At 36.6% G+C, this 21,601-nt stretch overlaps 1 protein-coding gene across 2 annotated transcripts in view; it reads left to right on the top strand.

Moving 5' to 3' along the window:
• The window catches only part of LOC106672966, a 58,230-nt gene that overhangs the window by 30,327 nt on the left and 6,302 nt on the right, over positions 1–21,601 (top strand). For both annotated transcript variants that reach the window (XM_024227600.1, XM_014404833.2), the window contains exons 3-4: positions 21,022–21,178; positions 21,301–21,457. In XM_024227600.1, the coding sequence (XP_024083368.1) occupies positions 21,022–21,178; positions 21,301–21,457 (314 nt within the window). The remainder of the gene's footprint in view (positions 1–21,021; positions 21,179–21,300; positions 21,458–21,601) is intronic.

Raw genomic sequence — 21,601 nt, 5'->3', positions numbered from 1 at the left:
TTATTTATTACTAAATTTGCTATTTATTAATTATTAACACTATGTATTATTTATTTATTTGTTATTTAATACTGGTGCACATTAAATTATCATTGTTATATTTAAGCCATAATTAGAAAGGCACCTTGTAAAAATGAAAATTAGAATGAAGAAATTACGATAAATTGATATAATTATCTGTTAGAGCTGAATAAAACAAAATGTTAACATTAAGTTTCCTGACTTCGGTAAGAGAGGACCCTATGGTCTTATGTAAGCTTCAGGATAATAAACAATTCATTCATTCATTCATTCTCTCACTCACTCACTAACTCTCTCTCTCTTTCTCTCTCTCTCTACCTCTCACTCACTCACTCATTCTTTCTCTCTTCTCTCTCTCTTTCTCGCATCTCTCTCTATTCACATTTTTTTAAATTAGAAGATAATTCAAAAAAGTCTTGATGTGTTAAAGAGCATGCAACTTATGCTCCATTGTGTGAAATTTTACGAGGAGTCAATTTATTCGATGAAACCCTGTGCGTAAACTTGAAGTGTTGTTCTTTTTTGTCTTCTCGAGCTTCCTCGCATTTTTACAGCATGGAAAAACAAGGGAGACGCTCGAAGCCGGTCCAAAGGAAAAACTAAAAGATGAGAGAAAGTCATTCCATCTGAGTTTTACCCTGGGTCCTCTTTTATTTCCTCTTCCTCTGCCATCTCCGCTTTAAGCGTGGAATTGTCAGGGATCAAGTGTAAGTTTTCTGATGGGGCTTTCTTCCGGAGCTTGATTAAGCCCCGGGCCATAACGGGGATCGTGGCTTCTAAAGTGAGAAAATACCCTCCGAACAACCCCAGACAAGAGAATATCATCTGCGATTTTTTTTATCGTTTGAAACAAGCTCTTTTGACATTCGAAACAAAAAGAGTTCAATACATTTTAACTAAGCTTAACTAATTTAAGAAGTTTTAACTAATTTTAACTAACTAACTTTAAAAACAATCAAATCTGTATACAGAGATAAAATAAAAGTAAATTATGAATTTTATTGTTCAATGTTGATTAATATATAAGCAAAGTCTTTTATCTACTTTTTAAAGTAATTAATTTCGCGGTTCTTTTGTTTTGTGAAATATTATGTTGTATATTTTGTATTATACTAGTTATAGTAGTTTGATTTTGATTTATTTTCTTTCGTTTGCTACTAAATGTATTTTTATATGTTCACTTAACTGACTTCCTGGTTTTTTTTTGACGAATCAAGAAATTGTTTGGGCTGTTTTGTATATTTTCCAAGTCACTTTGCCCAATAAAATTTTTACCAGAATTTTTAGGCACATGTAAAGTTCTGTCATATTGTCTCGGATTAAAATACATGAAAAAAGCACCCTTTCGCCTCGTTAAATTGTAAAATTTTACTGGGTCTTGTTTGAACAAAGTTCTGTTTGCTCCGAATCCCATCAGAGCCGAGGTAGGACCCGGCCTGCAACCCCTATCAGCTCCTTGATTAATGTCCTGTCCTCGAACCCCTGATAAACACGGGGACGATCCCCAGATTTACATATAACGCACCGCAACTTCCTCATTTCTGGAATCTATCCAATATTAAATTGGATTATAAAATTGCACCAAAGGTGCGGAGGTAAACGTTTTCCCCCGTACTAACCCGTTTTTTTAATGCGACTCTTTTGAAAGTTTTTAAAAATCCCAACCCCCTCTCTTATAAATTTCAAATATATTATTTTTAAACTGCAAAATGATAGTATCATGGCTAAATTATGTAAGAATTATTATTTTGTTATAAAAATTAGTTCCTCAATAAACCAAGTCATGAGCTGTAATTCTTCGGGTCATAAATAACTAATAAATAACAAGAGAAATGGCTGGAAGAAGGTGCACGAGACAGAAACCTATCCGGAAGAGCCGAATCCAAATTAGCAAGTAGGGCAAAAATTGATCCAGAAAAGAATAACATGTAAAGAGAGAGAGTGTATTTCTGACAGAAAGCTGGTTAGACGGGAAAGAGGTAAAGTACATAATCGGACATATAAAATAAAAGTTTTTCTTGATTTTATCTTTATTTATCTCACTTATATATTGTACATTCTCATAAAATGTAAATTTTTTCACAATATTTTGCATAAATAAAAATTAAATAGCTTTGCAACGATTGAATAAAATCCAAACAAAACAGCACACTCAATGAAATGATTAGCTCATTTTAGTTGCTTACTGCTCGCGCTCACTAAATTTATCTTACCCTTAATTCCACGTGTAAACATAGAAGGATTTTTCGGATTTCGGTGTACCAGTGTCCAGGCCAATCGTTGTATGTATGAATTACAGGGGTGTTACACGAAAGAATTGATGAACTCTCAACCTTTTTCTATTACTGTCAATAATAAATTTAATTAAAAAAGCGTCGAATTAAACGAAGAAGGTTATTCAGAAATCGTGAGATGCGGTCTGGTGTGATGTAGGTTTTAGAAAACATTTTCTTTATCGTGCCAACGTTTCGAACTTTATTGAGATCATCTTCAGGGCCTTTTTCTTCTTGTCCATTTGGAGTTGAAATTTGTTTACAGAATCTAGGAAACGGCACGATAAGAAAATGTTTTTCTGAAACCAACATCACACCAGACCGCATCTCACGATTTCTGAACAATCATCGAGTAACGGTCACTAATCATCACACATTTCTAAACGAAGAGGTAGAGTAGCGGCGTATTAAGCCGAAGGTCGTGGGTTCGAATCCCGCTCGTGACACTGACTTTGTTATCTCAACTGAAACCCTTAATTAATTGAATGATCTTAATGAAGATGTTGATATTTATTTTCTTTGACAATAAAGGTGCGATGTTCTGCATGATAATTAAAAAAAAATTGATTTTGATCTGTTGGCATCGAAGATTTTTAACGGATCATAGACCAAAAGATATTGCTCACTCCGTCAGGCCCCCTTCTTCAAAGCGCAATAAGCGAAAAAGCGTTTTGGAGGTTGCAAGTCTTCCGAGCTGACGCCGGAAATCCAATTTGTATCCGATCCCGGTTGAAGGAGTGCGTAGACGGGAATCGATTGCGTTTTTGCCGGTGGGGCGACAGGTTAACGAAGTTACCTTCGGAACACGAGGGCGACGTAGAGCGGGTCGCGAAATTCTGTTAGCGTAACTCGGAAAGCATTTTGGGGCCACTAAAGACGTTATGTTAACTCCGTTCTGTTCCGACTATAGTTCCGTTAATGGAGCCCTAAACTAACTTAGACCACTTGCTGTTTACCACCCTCGAAAACGGATTTAATATATATTGGTCTCTCGATTCAATTTATCGCCCAGGAGTTGGGGACACTTGAAGTGAATCCACGCCCACACAACCAACATTTCTACTAAAGGGTGGAGCTTAGTTGAGGTGTTTTGTTAGCGTGTAAAGTTTGGTGACATGATCGACTCACCGTATCCTCAGGAAAGGAACCCGACCATACAATTTCCCACAAAGCCCTAGTTTTATATGAAAGCAATTCGTAAACCATTATCAAAATTTTGAACGGTTTTGTTAGGTTACTCGAGAATAGTTTTGTCACTTGAAGCAGTATAAGAACGTCTAAACTGGAGAGAATAAGAGAAAGTAAGAGCGAAAAGCAGACAGACAAAAGGATAAAGAGATAGAGACAGGAAAAAACAGAGAGAAAAGGAGAGAGGGAGTGACAGAAAGGTCGTGATATTGAGAGAGAGAGGTAGAGAGGGAATGAGAAAAGTACAGAAAAAAGAAAGAAATAGAGAGAAAAGGAGAGAGAGGGAGTGGCAGAATGGAAGCGATATTGAGAGAGAGGTAGAGAGGGAATGAGAAAAGTACAGAAAAAAGAAAGAAAGAGAGAGAAAAGGAGAGAGGTAGTGGCAGAAAGGAAGCGATATTGAGAGAGAGAGGTAGAGAGGGAATGAGAAAAGTACAGAAAAAAGAAAGAAAAAGATAGAGACAGGAAAATAAGAGAGAGAAAAAAGGGGAGGGAGCGGCAGGAAGGAAGCGATATTGAGAGACAGAGGTAGAGAGGGAATCAGAAAAGTACAGAAAAAAGAAAGAAAGAGAGACAGGAGATAGAGTGTTTTAGGAAGAATGATGGCGTTACAAACGAACAAGAAGAAAGAAACGAAGATAGAGAGAGATGAGAGAGAAAAAAGAAATAGAGATACAGCGACAGAAAAAAAGAAAGAGAGAGAGAATAGAGAGAAACAGACGTGAAAGAATGAGAAAGAGAGAATAGAGGAGAGTGAGAGAGAGGGGGAAGAGAGGAGAGAGAAAACCGAGAAGTAAAAAAGAGACAAATAGTGAGAGACATAGTGAGTGATAGAGTGTGAGAGAGTGAGAAGGAGAAAGTCAAAGATATATAGAGAGAGCTACTAAAAAAATGAGAGAAATGGTGTGCTCGCGGGAAGAAAGAGTTGGGAAGAAAGATATTGAGCAGAGGATAAACGACTCTGCAATTTAAAGGAGAGTGAAAAATCGTACAATATAGAGAAAATGAAGTGAAAAGGAAAGAAAAATATATGAATATAGAGATAGAAGAAGAATAAGTTAAACCTAAATGGCTACATTCCACATACACATTTCGGAAACATCATTACAGAAGTGAAATAAAACAGTCATCATATGAAATCAAGTGAAAGAAAATTATACTAGTCCTTTAAAAAATAAATAAATTCGGTATATCCAAAGAGAATGGCATTTATGTACCATCCTATTTAGCCCATGGTTGAATGAGTTGAAGTAAAGACGATGGACGGATTTTGCTAGTTGGTCTTTACGAGTAATTTTGTCTTCCAACATGAAAAAGGAACAGACATACATTCTTTTCCTTCCAGGTGCTAGACAATCATTAACACTTTCCCGCTCTTATGACTGCGGCATCAAAGAAAACCCTAGGCTTCTTATATTGTCACACAAAGTTAATGAACTCCCGAACTTACGTCTTATCCGAACAGTAAGAAATTTTCTTTCCTTAAGTGATAATAATGACCATGGTGATGGAAATGTAAAAGGAAAGCTCCGATTGAATTTTTCTTTAAAAATTTAACTTCAAGGTGTTTCTTAATTGACAACAGTCTAGTTGTTGGAATTCTTCACTAACAGGCTAAGTTATAGAAATGACCTTTTCTTTGTACAAAGAAATAAAAATAAATATAATCCCCGTACGGGAGGATGTGAAAAAATGGGCAAAATTCTTCTTTTATTCAACCCCTTATTCATAACTTTGATTGGCAAGGATTTTACCTTCTCATTTTCCGTCTTCCTCTCGGCACGGTCGCATTTTCATAGCAAATCACTTTTATTCCTTTCTACCCCTTTCGAATTTTTATTGCCTCCCCTTTGAATAATTCAACTTTTCTCCCGGCTCTCTTGATGATTTTTCTCCCGACCCACGCCGCGCCGCGGCTCAAATCTGACGGAAAATTTATTTAAAAATATACGGACCTACTATGACAAACGTTTCCACCGCTACTTTATGGGCACCCTTTATAAGGCACCAAGTCGGAAGGGCTTAAGCCTCAGAAAAGAGAAGAAATCAGATTGAAGTTAATAAGAACAAGCTGTAAAATCGACTCTTCTATTTGAAATAATGAAATTCTATACTACTAGAAAAAAGAGATCAGAAGGTTTTCAAATGTTACTAAATGAAGTCGTATTTAGAACAGAAGCATTGTGGTGATGTATATTAACAAATCCAAATAAAGGTAAATCGTCTTGCTAAAACAGTAAGGATGAAATAGAAATAGCGCAAGACAGTACTAAAGTACGGTCAATTATGAGACCACCGATGGGCGTGAAGTTTAACTAAGTACATATTGCCTTTTGTATTTACATTGACCGGAGTTTGTTCAAAACAACATGATGGATTATATTTGCATCAATTTACAGTCACCAAATTAAAATTCTCAAATTGAAAAATAGGTTCGAAAAATTCGAAATTTGTAATTCAACCGTACTTATTGTTATCTATCAAAGAGGTGCTTCACACTCAAAGTAGTCTTAAATCGTTCACATAATTTAAAATCATTACCATGAATGAAAAGTGTCAGCGGTTTTTTTATTATCAGTTTTTCCCCACAGGCTAAACAATGCAAAATGATTAGAATGTTACGATTGTAGAAGGTTATAATATATAATATTATAATATGTTAATAGCCCAGTGTCTTTCTCGCTTCTAACACAAATGTAAAAAGTCAGGTTGCAATCTGTATATATGTAAATATTTAGTCAAATATACTAGTTTTTCAACTTCAACCGTACTTTCTTTCTTGGCTCCTTTAGACCGCAAACTCATCCGAACTTTTATAACTGATATGAAATACCAGAGTAGAAAGACAGATTCCATTCTCCCACATTCCAGCCTGATGGCAGATTGAGAGAAATGTAAAGGAAAAAAGAGAATGAGACATAGTAAAAGATAACAAAAGGCACAGATTATATAAACAACTTACAAGTGAATCTGGTAGATTGATAAAAATATAACGGGAAAAACTCAGTTAAAAGAGAAAGGGACGAACGGCGGAAGCACCAGGTAATAAAAGTACCAGATAATAAAAAACATCTTGCAAGTGGCCTTCGACGGATTTAAGTTTGCACAGCGCCGTTTGACACGTTGAACGATGCTCATCAATAATCGATAAACTAAGAAAGAATTAAAGACGGTGAAAACGTAGTACAAAAACTAATGTACATAACACTCTTTAAGTGGAGTTCTGTTGCTTATCATTTTTTTAATACTTGTATTTGCGCTTATCTGATAGGAAATTGGTAGAAATATAATAAAGAAAAAACGATAAAAGAGAGATAAGGAAAAAATAACAAAGACACAGATAATAAGAAACAATTTACGATTGAACCTCGACGGATTAAAACTTGCAAAGCGCTGTTTGACTCGTTGGCCAATGCAGATAAATAATGGATAATGAAAAAGACGGTAAAAATGTTAATTAGACAGCCAGCTAAAACATACTACCTATTCCACTGCTTCTAAAATTACACTGACAGGGAACAAAAAGTAGCCTCCCTCGTTTTCTTAGTAATTACTTGTAATCGTTATAATTTTTAATTTTATGTTTATGTGTTTTAAAGAAAAGTATAAAATATAACTAAATAAAAAATTAAATGAAAAATTACGCTTAGTAAAACATGTTTTGCAACAATGAAGAAAATATTCAATTCAGTACGGAGTATTCCTCCTCTTGCGTTGATCACTGCTTGCATTCTACGTGGCATCGATTTTATGAAGTTTATGTTGTACTGGTATAAAGTTATCATACTCCTCCAACAGCGCCATGCTTAATACTTGCAAATTCTCTGGCATCACTGGGCGACTTTTTACCCTTTTTTGACAACTCCTCCCAAAGGTGTTCGATAGAGTTTAAGTCGGGACTACATTCTGGCTACTTCAAACATTGAATTTGAGCCTGTTCCAAATATCCATCAACGATTCTAGCTTCATTGTCATGCATAAAGATAAAACCGTCGCCAATTAGTGGCATATAAGAAACAACTTCTTCCGATAACACATCTTGAATGTAGGGAACTCTCCATGAAGATCAAGTTTGTGCGAACTTCCATTCATGTGCCTGCCAAACCCTAACACCACCACCTCCATAGCTTCTCCAGAGTGAAAATGTTGAGGGGATATATCGCTCTTCTGTTGTTCTCCAAAGCCTCTCTCGGCCGTCAGAAAACTTCAAATAAAAAACTGACTCATCCGAAAACAAGGTTTTAGTCTAATCTTGCACAAACCAATGTGATTGCTTGCAAAACATAAGCTAGCTGTTGTCTTCCTTGTCTAAATTTATGGACCACTCCCAGGCCTTCTCCCACGTAACCCAGCATCTGAAAATCTTCGCCTTGTAGTACGTAAATTGACATTAACATTTATAACTTGTTGAAGTCGTTGTTTGGTCTCAACAGAGGTAGAATGTCAATTAGGGCACACATTCGAAATAATAATACAATCATCTCTCTGAGATGGGACACGATGGCGACCTGACCCATGTCTTGTTGAGTAACCTCCAGTATCTTGGACATATATAGTCTGGGATTGTTAACCACTCTCGGCTTGGCTTTTTCCATCTTCCACCAATGCTATTGCTATTCTAGCCGAACAAGTTATTCTGTTCTTTTGGTTGTATATGTAGGAAGAGAGCATCTCGGACCAATTTGCCCTCCGGGTGTAGCTGAAGAGAACGCTAGTGAGGAGAAAAGGACGGTTGTGTTTTAACAGTTTTTTTAAGTAAGAGTGGCGGAAGACGTGTAAGCGCAAGCAGAGAAGACGAACGACGCATAATGTATAGCCATATCTTGTTAATAAAGTGTTTGTTTTGCAAGTAGTGCCTACCACTTAGTTACTCACCCACAAAATTTGGGGGCCGCGATTATTAGGGGCAGCAACTTTGTGTACGCGTGAGAAGATGCCTACAACCAAGAGGACGACGTATGGCGGCGGAAAGGAAGTAGTTGTCGAAGGGGAAGCCGAGGAACACCTGGACTCGGTAACTCCGAGGAATATCGACCAGAACACACGTATGACCAACACACGATACACCAAAAAGGTTAGTTCTTCCACGATCACTTTCAGAGATGTCGAAGAGTCGTTGGACACGTTTTCAGGAGATGAAGAATCGAAAAACGTGATTCAGAAAGTCATCTATGCCAGAAGGTTACTGAAAGGTTCAGCTAACCTGTACATAAAATATTCGAACGACGCACAGACCTGGAAAAACTTTAAAAAGTCCTTATTGGACGAATTTTCACCTAAATTGGACTCGAAGAAGGTTCACGAAATGTTAGCTTCTAGACGCCCTAGACACGACGAATCCCTGAATCAATATTTATATAATATGTCGGACATTGCCAAGCAGGGAAACGTCGAATTGAAATGTGTTTTCGAATGCATTATCGAAAACCTAGACGACAGCCCTATGCAAAAAACTATCCTATGGGGTGCAACGACGATCCAGAAATTCAAACAAAAGCTGAGTATGTTTGAAAATTTAAGAAAGGCAACGGCAAAGTACATACAAAGAGAACGATCTTCTTCGTCGAGACGATGATCGACCAAAATCATATCTCCCAACAACTAAAATTTACTACAATCATTATTCAGAAATCGTGAGATGCGGTCTGTCAATACATTTAGGATATGGAAAAGTGAATTAATTTATACAATGCAATATTTGTTAAATGTAAACAATGTTTGTAAATCCCAGGCCCTGAACATGATCTCAATAAAGATCGAAACGTTGGCACGATAAAGCAAATGTTTTTCTGAAACCTACATCACACCAGACCTCATCTCACAATTTCTGAATAATTATCGATTAGCACTACTAATCACTACACATTTGCTACAATTGTGGAGCAAAGAACCACGTATCTCGGATCTGCCCTTCTTTTTCGGAAGGGAAAAGACCCAAAATGTTTTACATGCAACAATTTCGGGCACCAAGAAATATACTGTGCAACCCATTCAGGAAGAGGCCCATTAAATCCTATGACGTTAACAGTTACTTCACCTAACGATTCAGTTTACGGAACTACCAACATGACAATTCGGGTAGCATTAGGAAACGAGTCAGTCAAGCCTTTACTAGACACTGCATCAGACTTAAATCTGATAAAGTCATCTTGTGCGTATAACTGACTAACATGTTCGACAAATGCCACAACTCTACGAGGAATTGGAAGAGAAAAGTTGAAGACCCTTGGTACAACTATAAGCGCAATTCGTGTCGAGAATGATCAGGACGGTGCTATTTTCCATCCAGTCGACATAATGAACTACCCAATGCTTTTAGGAAAACCATGTATTTCCAATGTTGCCTTCCACGTAAAAGGGGGACGGATCGTGGGTATCAAGAAAAACAAAGAGGAAGATGAATTCCAAATCTATTGCATAAATCAAGACGTGGTCATGGATTTAGATGCCGAAATTCAGTAGCACGATTCACAGTTTGAAAGAACAATACCGTGAGATGCCTACAAAAACTACAGATGTGAAGTTAAGACAGGTGCTGACAGATGATATCCCGGTTAGTCATAGACCATGACGATTGGCTCCGGTAGAGAGAGAAACTGTAGAAAAGCAAGTCAAGAAATGGCTAGAAGATGGAATTATACAACACTCGACATCCGAATATTCTAGTCATTAGTACTGGAAAAAAAGAAAATTGGGGAAGTACGTTTGTGTGTAGATTACAGGAGGCTAAATAAAAAGATCCTGAGAGATTGCCACCCATGCCCATTAATGGATGATCAAATCGATAACCTTTTTGGGACAAAAATATTTTCAACGCTTAACCTCAAAAATGGATATTTCCATGTACCTGTGGATGATAGTCGTAAATACACCTCATTTGTCACACACAATGGACAATACGAATTTTTTCAATTTTCCAACAATTTTCCTCCAGACGGTTTTTATCCATGATGTTATTTTATGTTATGGAATATATGTTTGTTTTTTAAACATTTTGAATTAATACAGCATTTATTATTAATTATTTAATTATTATTAATTACCACAATTTTAAACACCAACACTGTTCTTTTCTAATTCTAATACTGAAAACAATTTCAATTAATTAAGGTTTTTAGTTGAGATAAAAAAGTCAGTGTCACGAGCGGGATTCGAACCCACGATCTTCCGCTAGATACACCGCTGCTCTACCACTTGCGCTATCGTGACCTTGAACACTAACTTCCCATCTCAACCCCACCTTTTGAATTTTCCCTCCTTTTTGCCATTTTTCACTCACTTTTTTGTCTCAACTAAAAACCTCAATTAATTGAAAGATGTTAATTGGACAAGCGGACCACGAAACTAGTGATCTGAAAACAATTTTAAATTAGGTGCAGTTTATTAAACTAATTGCCCAGGTTGTAGAGGTTATCACTGTATTTTTGTGCTTTGTTGTTATTGTACTTCTTGATTTTTTCAAGACTCGGATTCTTAGTTAGCTATAGAGCTTTCACGCAGCAACAAATTCAAAGAACCAAGATAAAAACAGATGTTGTTATTACCCCTGTACACCGTGTATGGATGAAACGTGTAATGGTATTTTCAAACGACAGCTAGGATCGGTAAAGTTGTTTTGATTTATGTAATCGCGGTGGAAGTTGTATGGTGCAAGTTTGGCCCCGCTCGGCGTCCGAGTTTGAGTTATGGTCGAAATACCTTTCGGTATTGTAGTTTAAGAGACCTCCTCTGTGAAACTTTCCCTCGGAGACCGACCCGTATCCGTATCTATAACGTGTTGTAAGAAAATTTATTATTTATCAACTTTTTCCACTAACAATAAGAATTCGTACTGGAGGCTATTGCACTCTAGACTCTTCCAAATGGAGTTAAAAGGCCTGCTTTTAAATGCGGTTTCTCCGTCACTGGGGAGACCTTCCAGACACTAATTTACCACGGAACTTTATTTAATTTCCAAGCTTTTTCAGATACCCCCCCCCTCTCTCTCTCTCTCTCTCTCTCTCTCTCTCTCTCTCTCTCATTATATAAATAGAAAAGAAAAACAAGTGTGATAACCTTCAGAAAATAGGACGAAAACCCAATCTAAACTGTTCAAATTAATTTACCTTATTTCACGTAAAGCGGGGGACTTAACTAATAAACTTTGAAGGAAGAAAATCCCACTTGCGAACTAGTAACGCCCCTCACGTTAATTACGAAGTTCAATTTCCTCAAAAATTGCTATGGAGTTAGAAAATTAAGCGTGCCCTCTTTCTTTAATCCAATCAGCAGACATAATTAGACTTTTTACGGCGAGCTGGTTTAAGTCGTGACATTGTAATTTGATTAAATGTTAAAGAATATTTTTAAAAATATAGCCATCTCATTACAAAGGAATAATCGATAAAAGAATCTTAAAATATTATTGGAGTAGCTTTTAAAACATGAAATTAGAAAGAGGTTCCAGTATCCGGCAATAATTTGGTGCTATTTTGATATATAAATGCTTTGAAAAAGAGGTGTACCTGCTTCTTCAGAAAATACTGAGCTAACTTATACGAAAATACACAGCAAAAAAAGTTCAGTTTCCAGGCTTTTCCCCTTTTTTTATTACTTGCATCGTAATAATAATACGTAAACTTGCAATTTAATGTCTAACTCTCTTTCTTCCCTCGCCCATCTCCTATCTCCCTCTTCTCCCACTTATCTCCATTCTTCTATCTCTCCTTCTTTCTCTCTTCTATCTCTCCTACTTCTCTCACATATCCCTAAAGTATAATTTATAGGTCTCTACTTTTAAGGAAAACATTATTTCTCAGAGAAGATGGTAGTTTGAAAGAGCGCGGTCCTGAAAGATGATGAACTATTTGGATAGAACATACCTTCGAATTTAACTGAAAAACACAACAGAAACATTGCCTGAAATATGTGGTGTTTAGTGACCGTTAGTCAATGATATTCGGAAATCGTGAGATGCGGTTGTGTGACGTAGGTTTCAGAAAAACATTTTCTTTATCGAGCCAACATTTCGATCTTTATTGAGATCATCTTCGGGGCTCAAAGTGTTTGTTTTCCGTGTGCATTCCATGTATCATTCTTGTTTGTCGTGTTGAGAGCACTCTCAGGCCCTTTAGATCACGATAGCTCAAGTGGTGGAGTAACGGCGTATCAAGCTGAAGGTCGTGGGTTCGAATCCCGCTCGTGACACTGATTTTTTTATCTCAACTAAAAACCTTAATTAATTGAAAGATATTAATTGGTCAAGCGGACCACGAAAACTAGTGAATTATTATTTTATAAGGGTTGAGTGTTTTGTGATTTTATATCGGATACGTTTTTGTGTCTAGTGTGCTTTTATCAATTTCCTTTTGTAATTAGTTCTAATGGGTTAGAAAAACGTTTCCAATAGTTTCGAATTGCTATGGGGTGTTTTTCCCGGACTTTTTCCCCCAGTGACACCTTTCCCCGAACGCGTAATCCAACTTTGGTCAATTCCGGCCGACTCTTTTCTAATCCTTCGAACGGCGATTTCTGTTAAGAAAGAGAAGATTAACTCCCTCGCCCATTTATCTGTAGGTGGCGCCTTGGGAAAACGTACGACCATTTAGAAAGTGATAAAATAATCCAGTAATCGTTGAAATTGAAACAGGATTTGACAAACTAAGATCATTTGGAATGGCACTGTTTTCTATTTTTTTGTCGTTAAAAAAATAATTGAAAAGATAAAAGAATGTAATGTATATTGAAGAAAAAAGTGAATGATTTCTTCTCGTTTCTGGCAATTTTTCTTGGCTAATTTGTGACAAATCCTATTTTCAATTATGAAAAAGGGCTTCCAGATCTCAATTCGTTTTTGTTCGTCTTATTTCCGACTAAAAAAGTACTAAATTTCTCTCCTTTATCCAAAGAAAAATCAGCATGCATGAAAGGACTGCTGGAACGCAATTCGAAAAGCCTATTAATCTCTAAATGCCATGCAGTACGGAAGAAGTATATTTAGAAACTCAAATTTATCAAAAGCCGCAGCCATTTTTTTCATTTGTTAATTAGGCTCACCCAAAGCCAACTTGATCAGGATTAATAGACAACAGGGGACCAAGCCATCTTGATATGAGGAGGGTTGTTCAAATAAACAATCCCAATTTTTACACAACCCTGGCCCTTTTTTCTTAAAGGGAGGAAACGCTTGGAATAATTCCGATCCTTGAAATATATCCGATTATATTTCCGTGCCCGCATGGAAACCTTTGACCGTAAAAATATATCACGTGATGCTAGAAAAGCTTAACGACGGCTTTATATAGTCAATGGTTTCAAGAAGAAATGGTAAATTGCGGAGTGAAACGAGGTCATAACCATACCAAGAAAGGGATGGAATAAATTTACTATTTACAATACTACCATTAGATGATATTAATTCAGCTCTTTGTCTGCCAGTCAAATCTACAAATATTGATGACTTTCTAAGAAAATAGAAATGCCCTTTAAGATGATTAAACCTACAAGACACCCTTCTTATTCCAAAATTTGGAGAAATTGGCAGTCTTCCTATCTAATATTACCCGCATTCAGCTATCTATCTATGTCTGTTTCAATTTCTATCGCCTCCCATTACAACTTCCGCATTGAAATACTCTCCTTCGCCCTATTCCGTCCTGATCAGCCAAATTCCGTTCTCTTTCTTTTTCACCTTTCCAATATCCGTCTCTCACTCTCTCTCTCTCTCTCACTCACTCGCTCACTCACTCACTCTCTCTCTCCTTCTATCCTTCCATGTCTCTTTTTCTTTCTGGTTCATTACCGCTCCCTTCTCTCTCTTTTTCTCACGTTCCTATTATCTTTCTTCTCTGTTTCTTGATTCTGTATTTTTCCTTTCTCTCATTCCTTGTCTCCCTCCTTAGCGATCATTCCCTGTCATTTCCTCTTTCTATCTATCTAATTATCTAACTATTTATCAATAGATCTATCAATAAATCTTGTATTATCTACCTATCTTTCTGTCTTTCTATCTCTATCTTTCTCTCTGTCTCTTTCTCTTCATTCCTCTTATTCAATGGATGTACGAGTGGAGTGACTGTAAATAAAACATAAATCAATCAATGGATCTCTTATTCTTTCTCTATTGCTCTCCTTTTTTGTATTTTTCTCTCTCTTTCTTCTCCTTTGTCAGTCGATGGGTGGGGTTATTCTAAATAACAAAATATAACTTTTTTCTTTTTGTTTTTGCCGGCTAACTACCAGTTATTTTCTGAGCCTTCTTATGCCTCAACTAAACGACTGTTGCCTTCCGATTCACCTAACAGGAGATTCGTTATCTTGTTTGTTGTTACCCTCCCAATTAAAATACATAGATATAATATTTATACACATTTTCATAATTCACATTCATACTAATTTACTAACCTATACTACGACTAAATTGGAGGTCGAAAGATTATCGTGATCTTGCGGCCTCCTTTCTTTCACACTAATAAATACATTCAAACGGTATTTACAAATTTCACTCATACACTAAACTATCCTAACCTAAATTGTTTGACGGGCCTGTGGAGTACTCGATATTCCTCGACAGCCACGTCCTTTCACGCATCACCTCTCACGCTAATAAATACATTCTTTCTGGACAAGCCACTACACCTCGGAAGTATAGTATCAACGAAATGCCAATGACCCCTCACATCATACTACAAATATATAACATACCTATACTAATTTGGTGGGCCTGTGAATATTTGATATTCCGTCACAGCCACACCCATGCATACTTCGACATTCACGCAAATAAATATATTCATACAAATAAGAGGAGTTTACCACGTGTGGTGGGTTTTATATAGCCATACGCTTTGATTAATTTTAGGTAATCAATGACCTTCTGTTTATAAGCACTATTTTGCTTAAGTACTTTTGTTATGTCATTGGGAAGGCCATAGTTGTTCTGGGCGGCGCTAGTTGTTCGCATTATTCTAAAATATATCTTACTGTTACAATTGCGCCGCACATGGGGCATTTCCTCGGTCTCTTGCCGATGAAGAGATGTCCATGTGTTAGGCGGGTATGGTCTATCCTTAATCGTGTAAGTGCATTCTTTCTTTCTGAAAATTTCAGGGACCCAAGGTTTGACTGTCGGTTTTAAAATCTTTAGTTTTTCATTCTGGGCGTTCCATCTGTTTTGCCATTCATCCAGCTTAAATCAATCTTATTCTAAATATTAAAATAAAATAATAAATTAAATTAATCCAACCATATCTCATTTTTTTCAATTTTTTTATGGCGCTCTCATTCGTAGTAACTTTTCTCTCTCTATCTCTAGCCTTATATCATTACTTTTTCTATCTCTCTAGTCCCTTCTCTCTGATCTCTTTTTTCCACTATTTTCCTACTCTTTTCTTTTTCTCTCATTACTTGTTACTTCCTCATTCTCATTCGTTGTAACTCACTCTCTCTCTCTTTCTCTCTCAAGTAGAATCGTTTTATTTTTAACAGGCACTGAAAAACAATTTCTCTAAACGGAAAATGGAACCAAATTGACAGATTATTTCTTCTATGGCGTTCTTCTAGTTTATTTTCTTATTCATTAGTAAGAAAATTTAGACAAATTAATCGTAATTTATATTTATAATTATCTTGTGCACTTATAACTAGATGATCACGAGAACTGTTTTTTATGGTAAGAAAATATATATCATTTGGAACTGTTCTAATAAAAAAATCAACTAGGTCAAACCGATTCACTTTAGGTAATTCCTCTTGGCACCTGCTATTAAATCAATTCCTGCTCGACTTCAAAATCCCCGTTAAAGTTGTTCATTAATGCGGGACATGCTCCAGATCGTGTTCGGGGGATAATCTCAGTTTGCGTGAATTATCCGGCTCGTAGTGTCTTAAAACCAGCGATTAGCCGGAGTCGGAGATCCTCGTGGAGATCCACGCGCACAACTTTAGCCCTTAAATCATACCAAAGATAGAAGAGTGCTTGAGCAAACGTGTTCTCTTAACTACTTGCAAATCCTATAAGACGGCCTTTTAATCTAGTTAATACTATTAATCATTGGGCCTGTCACGTTCCTCGAAGCCTTTAATCATGTGCTCCCGGAGGAAAAAAATCAATTGAATCATATTTAAATCAATAAAGAATAGAAAAATATACATAGTTAATATTTTCTTTGGTGATTGATCAGCCTTCTCAGTTTAAATATTTTTCTTTCCAAAAGGTAGATTGGGGATGAGGCCAGGAAGACAGGAACAACATTTATTTTCCTGTCGAGCTTTCGGCAGAATATATCGCCTTCATCAGGACTCTGTATTAACAAATTAACACAAGTAAATTTTCAAGTATACAATTTTTAAAATTTTTCTTAATTACTAACTTGAAAAAATCGTTGTACTATATGAACAGTACATGTGTGGATAACGGAGAGCCGGTAGAACCCACCTTCGATTAACGTAGGTAATAAATATTACAATTATTTAAGGTTTTTAGTTGAGATAAAAAAGTCAATGGCACGAGGGGGATTCGAAATCTTCGGCTAGATACGCCGCTATCTCCAATCCGATTACACGACATTTGAAAAATGGAAAGGAGGGAAAATTCAAATGGTGCGGTTCAGATGGGAAGTTAGTGTCCGAGTGGATCGAGGGCACGATAGTTCAAGTGGTAGATCAGCGGCGTATCTCAAGTTCGTGGGTTCCAATCGCGCTCGTGACACTGACTTTTATATCTCAACTAAAACCTTAATTAATTGTAATATATTAATTGGTCAAGCGGACCACGAAATTAGTGAATGTAATAAATATTCCTAAACGCGACAGTATTGCCAACTGGCTCAATATTCAATCTATAAAATTCCCTAACATTTTGGTATTAAATATTACAAATTATACAATTAAAAGGAAATCATAAATAATTTGAAGCCATCCTAAAATAAATTAATTATCACAAAATTCACAAATTTCGTGGTCCGCTTGGCCAATTAATTAATATATTACAATTAATTAATTAAAAAGTCAGTGTCACGAGCGGGATTTGAACCCACGATCTCCGGCTTGATACGCCGCTGCTCTACCACTTGAGCTATCGTGACCTCGATTCACTCGGACACTAACTTCCCATCTCAACCCCACCATTTGAATTCTCCCTCCTTTTTGCCATTTTTCAAAAGTCGTGTAATCGGATTGGATTTTCGACGACAAATGAAATGGCCAAGGAGAGCTTTAGTGAAGTATACTGCATTTTAAATCATTAAATTCACTAATTTCGTGGTCCGCTTGACCATATATTACAATTAATTAAGGTTTTTAGTTGAGATAAAAAAGTCAATGGTACGGGCGGGATTCGAACCCACGATCTTCGGCTAGATACGCCGCTATCTCCAATCCGATTACACGACATTTGAAAAATGGCAAAAAGGAGGGAAAATTCAAAAGGTGGGGTTGAGATCGAAAGTAGTGTCCGAGTGGATCGAAGTCACGATAGCTCAAGTGCTAGAGCAGCGGCGTACCAGCCGAAGATCGAGCGTTCCAATCCCGCTCGTGCCATTGACTTTTTTATCTCAACTAAAAACCTTAATTAATTGTAGTATATTTATTGGTCAAGCGGACCACGAAATTAGTGAATGTAATAAATATTCCTAAACACGACAGTATTGCCAACTGGCTTAATATTCAATCTATAAAATTCCCTAACATTTTGGTATGAGATATCACAAATTATACAATTAAAAGGAAACCATAAATAATTTGAAACCATCTTTCTTTTGGAAAGAAAAGTATACATAGTTAAGAGAAAAATTTAGGTTCGGAGTTGCCATGTGTGGACTGAGAACATATTTCTTCTTGAAACTAGCGAAACCGACAGGACCGCCATTGTTGTCCGAACGCCTTCACCATAAATCAAGTTGAATCTTCTTCTAATTGTGCTGGGAGGAAGTCCCTTAGCAAATCACAGTGCACTCCTTCAATCACTGGCCTTTGTAAAAAAAAAACCCACCTAGATAACTCTTGCCGACGGAACTGATGAAGCCGTTAGACTACTTAACTGTAATTATTTCTGTTTAATCGAGTAGAAGCCAGCAGATGTACAAAAATGTTAGATTTCGGAGCTTTTTTGACACTAGGGTTAAATGGTGACGAATGTCTCCCTTTCTTCTACTGCATTGATCTCCACTTGGAAAATTCATTGTCCTAGAGGTTTCTCTAGGTCAAAATTTAAATCTTAACTTTTGTTCCATTTTGGATCCATCTGTGAACCATAATAATACCTGTCTATAATTTTTTTTAATCAATTAGTTTATTACGAAGTCTTCCTTATTGTCATCACAGAATCTCTATTTTTCCAATGTCATGTAGGTTATACCTTCGACAGAGAATCCAAGTTCTGTTGACAACTGGTGTCGTTTTACCGATCAATTTAGGAATAAGGAACTTAATTTTTTTGTCATAAAATCTCGTCAAACTGAACCTTACCGATTTTTAATTTTCGAGTCACCTTTTTTGAAGAGGTTCAACTCCCTTTGAACAATCCATTCCTAAAGCTTCGTCTACTTCAAAGTTGATTAGTAAACTGTTACAGCTTCTGCAGCTGTAAACTTTCATTTCTAATAATGGCGGCATATAACAGAAATTTCGTATTTAGTCATGCATTGATCGATTAGGGAGCCTAGTGGTTAGACTAGGACGTCTGACACTTATTTTCTGGGTTCGAATCCTGGTACAATCCACTGCTTTCTAGTTGAAAATAATATTTAAAAAGTATTTTAAAATGGTCTGACTTTTCGTTCGCTTTTGTGCAGTTTTATTTTACCCATGATCTTGTTTCCTTGATCTCCCAGCAACCGAATTTTGACTTGGCGTCGGCCTAACAAAGAAGTATGTTCAATCTTATTTCAATAATATTCCAAGTAGTAGATAATAGTTGTATCGAAAAAGACATAGTAACTTTTCCTAAAGTTTCTTGTCGGATAGAAGCCAAATTCGACAGGGGAAAGGTTAACACTATTGCTGAATTAAAGAAGAACAAGGAAACCAGCCGGTAAACAGCAAAAGAAGTTTAACCCAGGGGTTTGATGCCGGTTTAACGGGGGTTTACGAGCTCAGGTGAGTGTATCAAAACTGAGGAGTTTCGAGTTGGCGTTACTCTGTTGCCAGGCAACTCCCTCTTCCTTAAGATCGGCCCTGACACTAACTAACGCCACATATCAACCCTGAGACTTTTATAGAATGATATTAAGAAAAATGTTCCAAAACGCCGTCCTCACCCTTTCATTTTTTTCGCTTGTAAAAATTCATCGCGACGAAGTTCTTAGGGAATTTAATATTTATCCCTTAGCAATTCCTTTTTCTCTCGTAGCAACAAGCTTACGCGCTCTAAGGGTTTTCTTCCTTCATGTATATATATATATATATATATATTCGTAAACATTACGGGGTTTTTTTTGTGTGTTTATATAAGTTGTTACAACAAAATGTTATTCTTGGCCCGACGCGTTTCAACTTTTTGCTATGTTAATAAGTTGTCAGACGTTATAAGCTAGGTCAAGCGACAGAAACCGTCTGAACTATGGTGTTTTGCCCCTCATCTTTTTCTTATAATTTGTAAATTGACAATGAGGAAATAAATCTGCCGTACCAAAACATCAAAGATATGCAAGACAATGGCTTAATGGCTTGAAAAACCGACAAGAAATTTTATTTTCTTCCATGACGATTTTTGGGTTATTACTTTCTTGTTATCGAGGAGTGCGTACAGGTTGAGTTATGTTAATTAAGGGTTCTTTCTTTATTTTTGTTTTAATCTCTTTGGCTCCTTCTCGCTGTATCTCAATTACATGTCTCTTTTTGCACAAGCTCTTTCGTTCTGTCCCTTTTTTGCCCACTTTGTATTTTTTCACCCTCTCTTACTCAGTCTCTCGTTTTTCTTTCGCTCTCTCTCTCTCTCACTCTTTCCCTTCCCCTCTCCCTATGATCTTTCTATCTTTCTCCTTTAAATACTTCTTAGCTAACCTTTTGTGTCTGTCTGTCTGTTTCTCTTTCTCTTCTCTCTCTCATTCTCTCTCTCTCCTCTATCTCTCCTCTCTCTCTCTCTCTCTCTCTCTCTCTCTATATATATATATATANTCTGTCTATCTATCTCTATCGACCTTTATATATCTATGTCTATAAACCTATCTATCTCTCTCTTGGCTCATTCTCTCTGTATTCAAATTTTGTACCCCACTTTGTATTCTTGTCTTTTTGTCTCAAGCTCTTTCGCTCTTTCTTTGCCCATTTTCTCACCCTCTCTTACTCAGCCTCTCCACTCACTCTCTCTCTGGTTATTTTTCTCTGTATCTTTATTTCGTTGCACACTCTCTTTGCTCTCTTTGTAAATTTCTTTCTCTATCTCAGTATCAGTTCATTTATTGGGATCATTAGTGACGTGAGGGGATGAGGAAGATTTTAAAGATATACGGAAATGGAACATTAATGCTCATCCAACCAATTTCCTGATACTTCATAACGAATATCCTTCAGTTTGCTGTTTAGTTGTATACTTTAAAAGTAACTTTTTTTTCTGTTTTAGATGTAAAAGCTTCCAGTCGGCGAAACGCGGCGAGATCTGCCGCATCCCAGGTAGCTGCGTTGTCCAAACCGCTCCAGGAACACCTAGCCCCATAAGACTTCCCCACTTCCAGCCTGAGATCTTCAGGCAATTTCTCCAGTACGTCTACACTGGAAAGGTAGATTTTTATCATTAGGCATGTTAATTGATTATGCATTGAAAATAGTAAAGAAAAGATTTTTGTATTTTTTTAATACTTTTCTTAATTATATATATTTTTTTTTCTTACTTTTTTTTTAGATTCTACTCACGGACAGCGGTGTTTTTGATACTATGAGCATGGCGCAAGATCTGGGCCTCGAAGAACTAATAGCAGCCTGCGAGGATCACGTTACATCCACTCTTTCCACTTTGAACGCCTGCACTTTTCTGGCTGCTTTAGAAAACCAGGTTTCAGGTATGTTATCAAATTATACCGCACATTTTTATAGACGTGTTCTGTTTTTTAAATTTATACAATATATATATAAGTTAAATAATTTCTTTGGACGAACGTGTTTTTAAAAAACTTTTATTCAAAGAAATTACAAATAAGTTACTG

The sequence above is a fragment of the Cimex lectularius genome, unplaced genomic scaffold (assembly GCF_000648675.2).
Source record: "Cimex lectularius strain Harlan isolate CLEC.00 unplaced genomic scaffold, Clec_2.1 scaffold203, whole genome shotgun sequence".
Taxonomy (NCBI): domain Eukaryota; kingdom Metazoa; phylum Arthropoda; class Insecta; order Hemiptera; family Cimicidae; genus Cimex; species Cimex lectularius.
The sequence above is the reverse complement of the archived record's forward strand: the minus strand, read 5'-3'. Positions and strand labels throughout refer to the sequence as shown.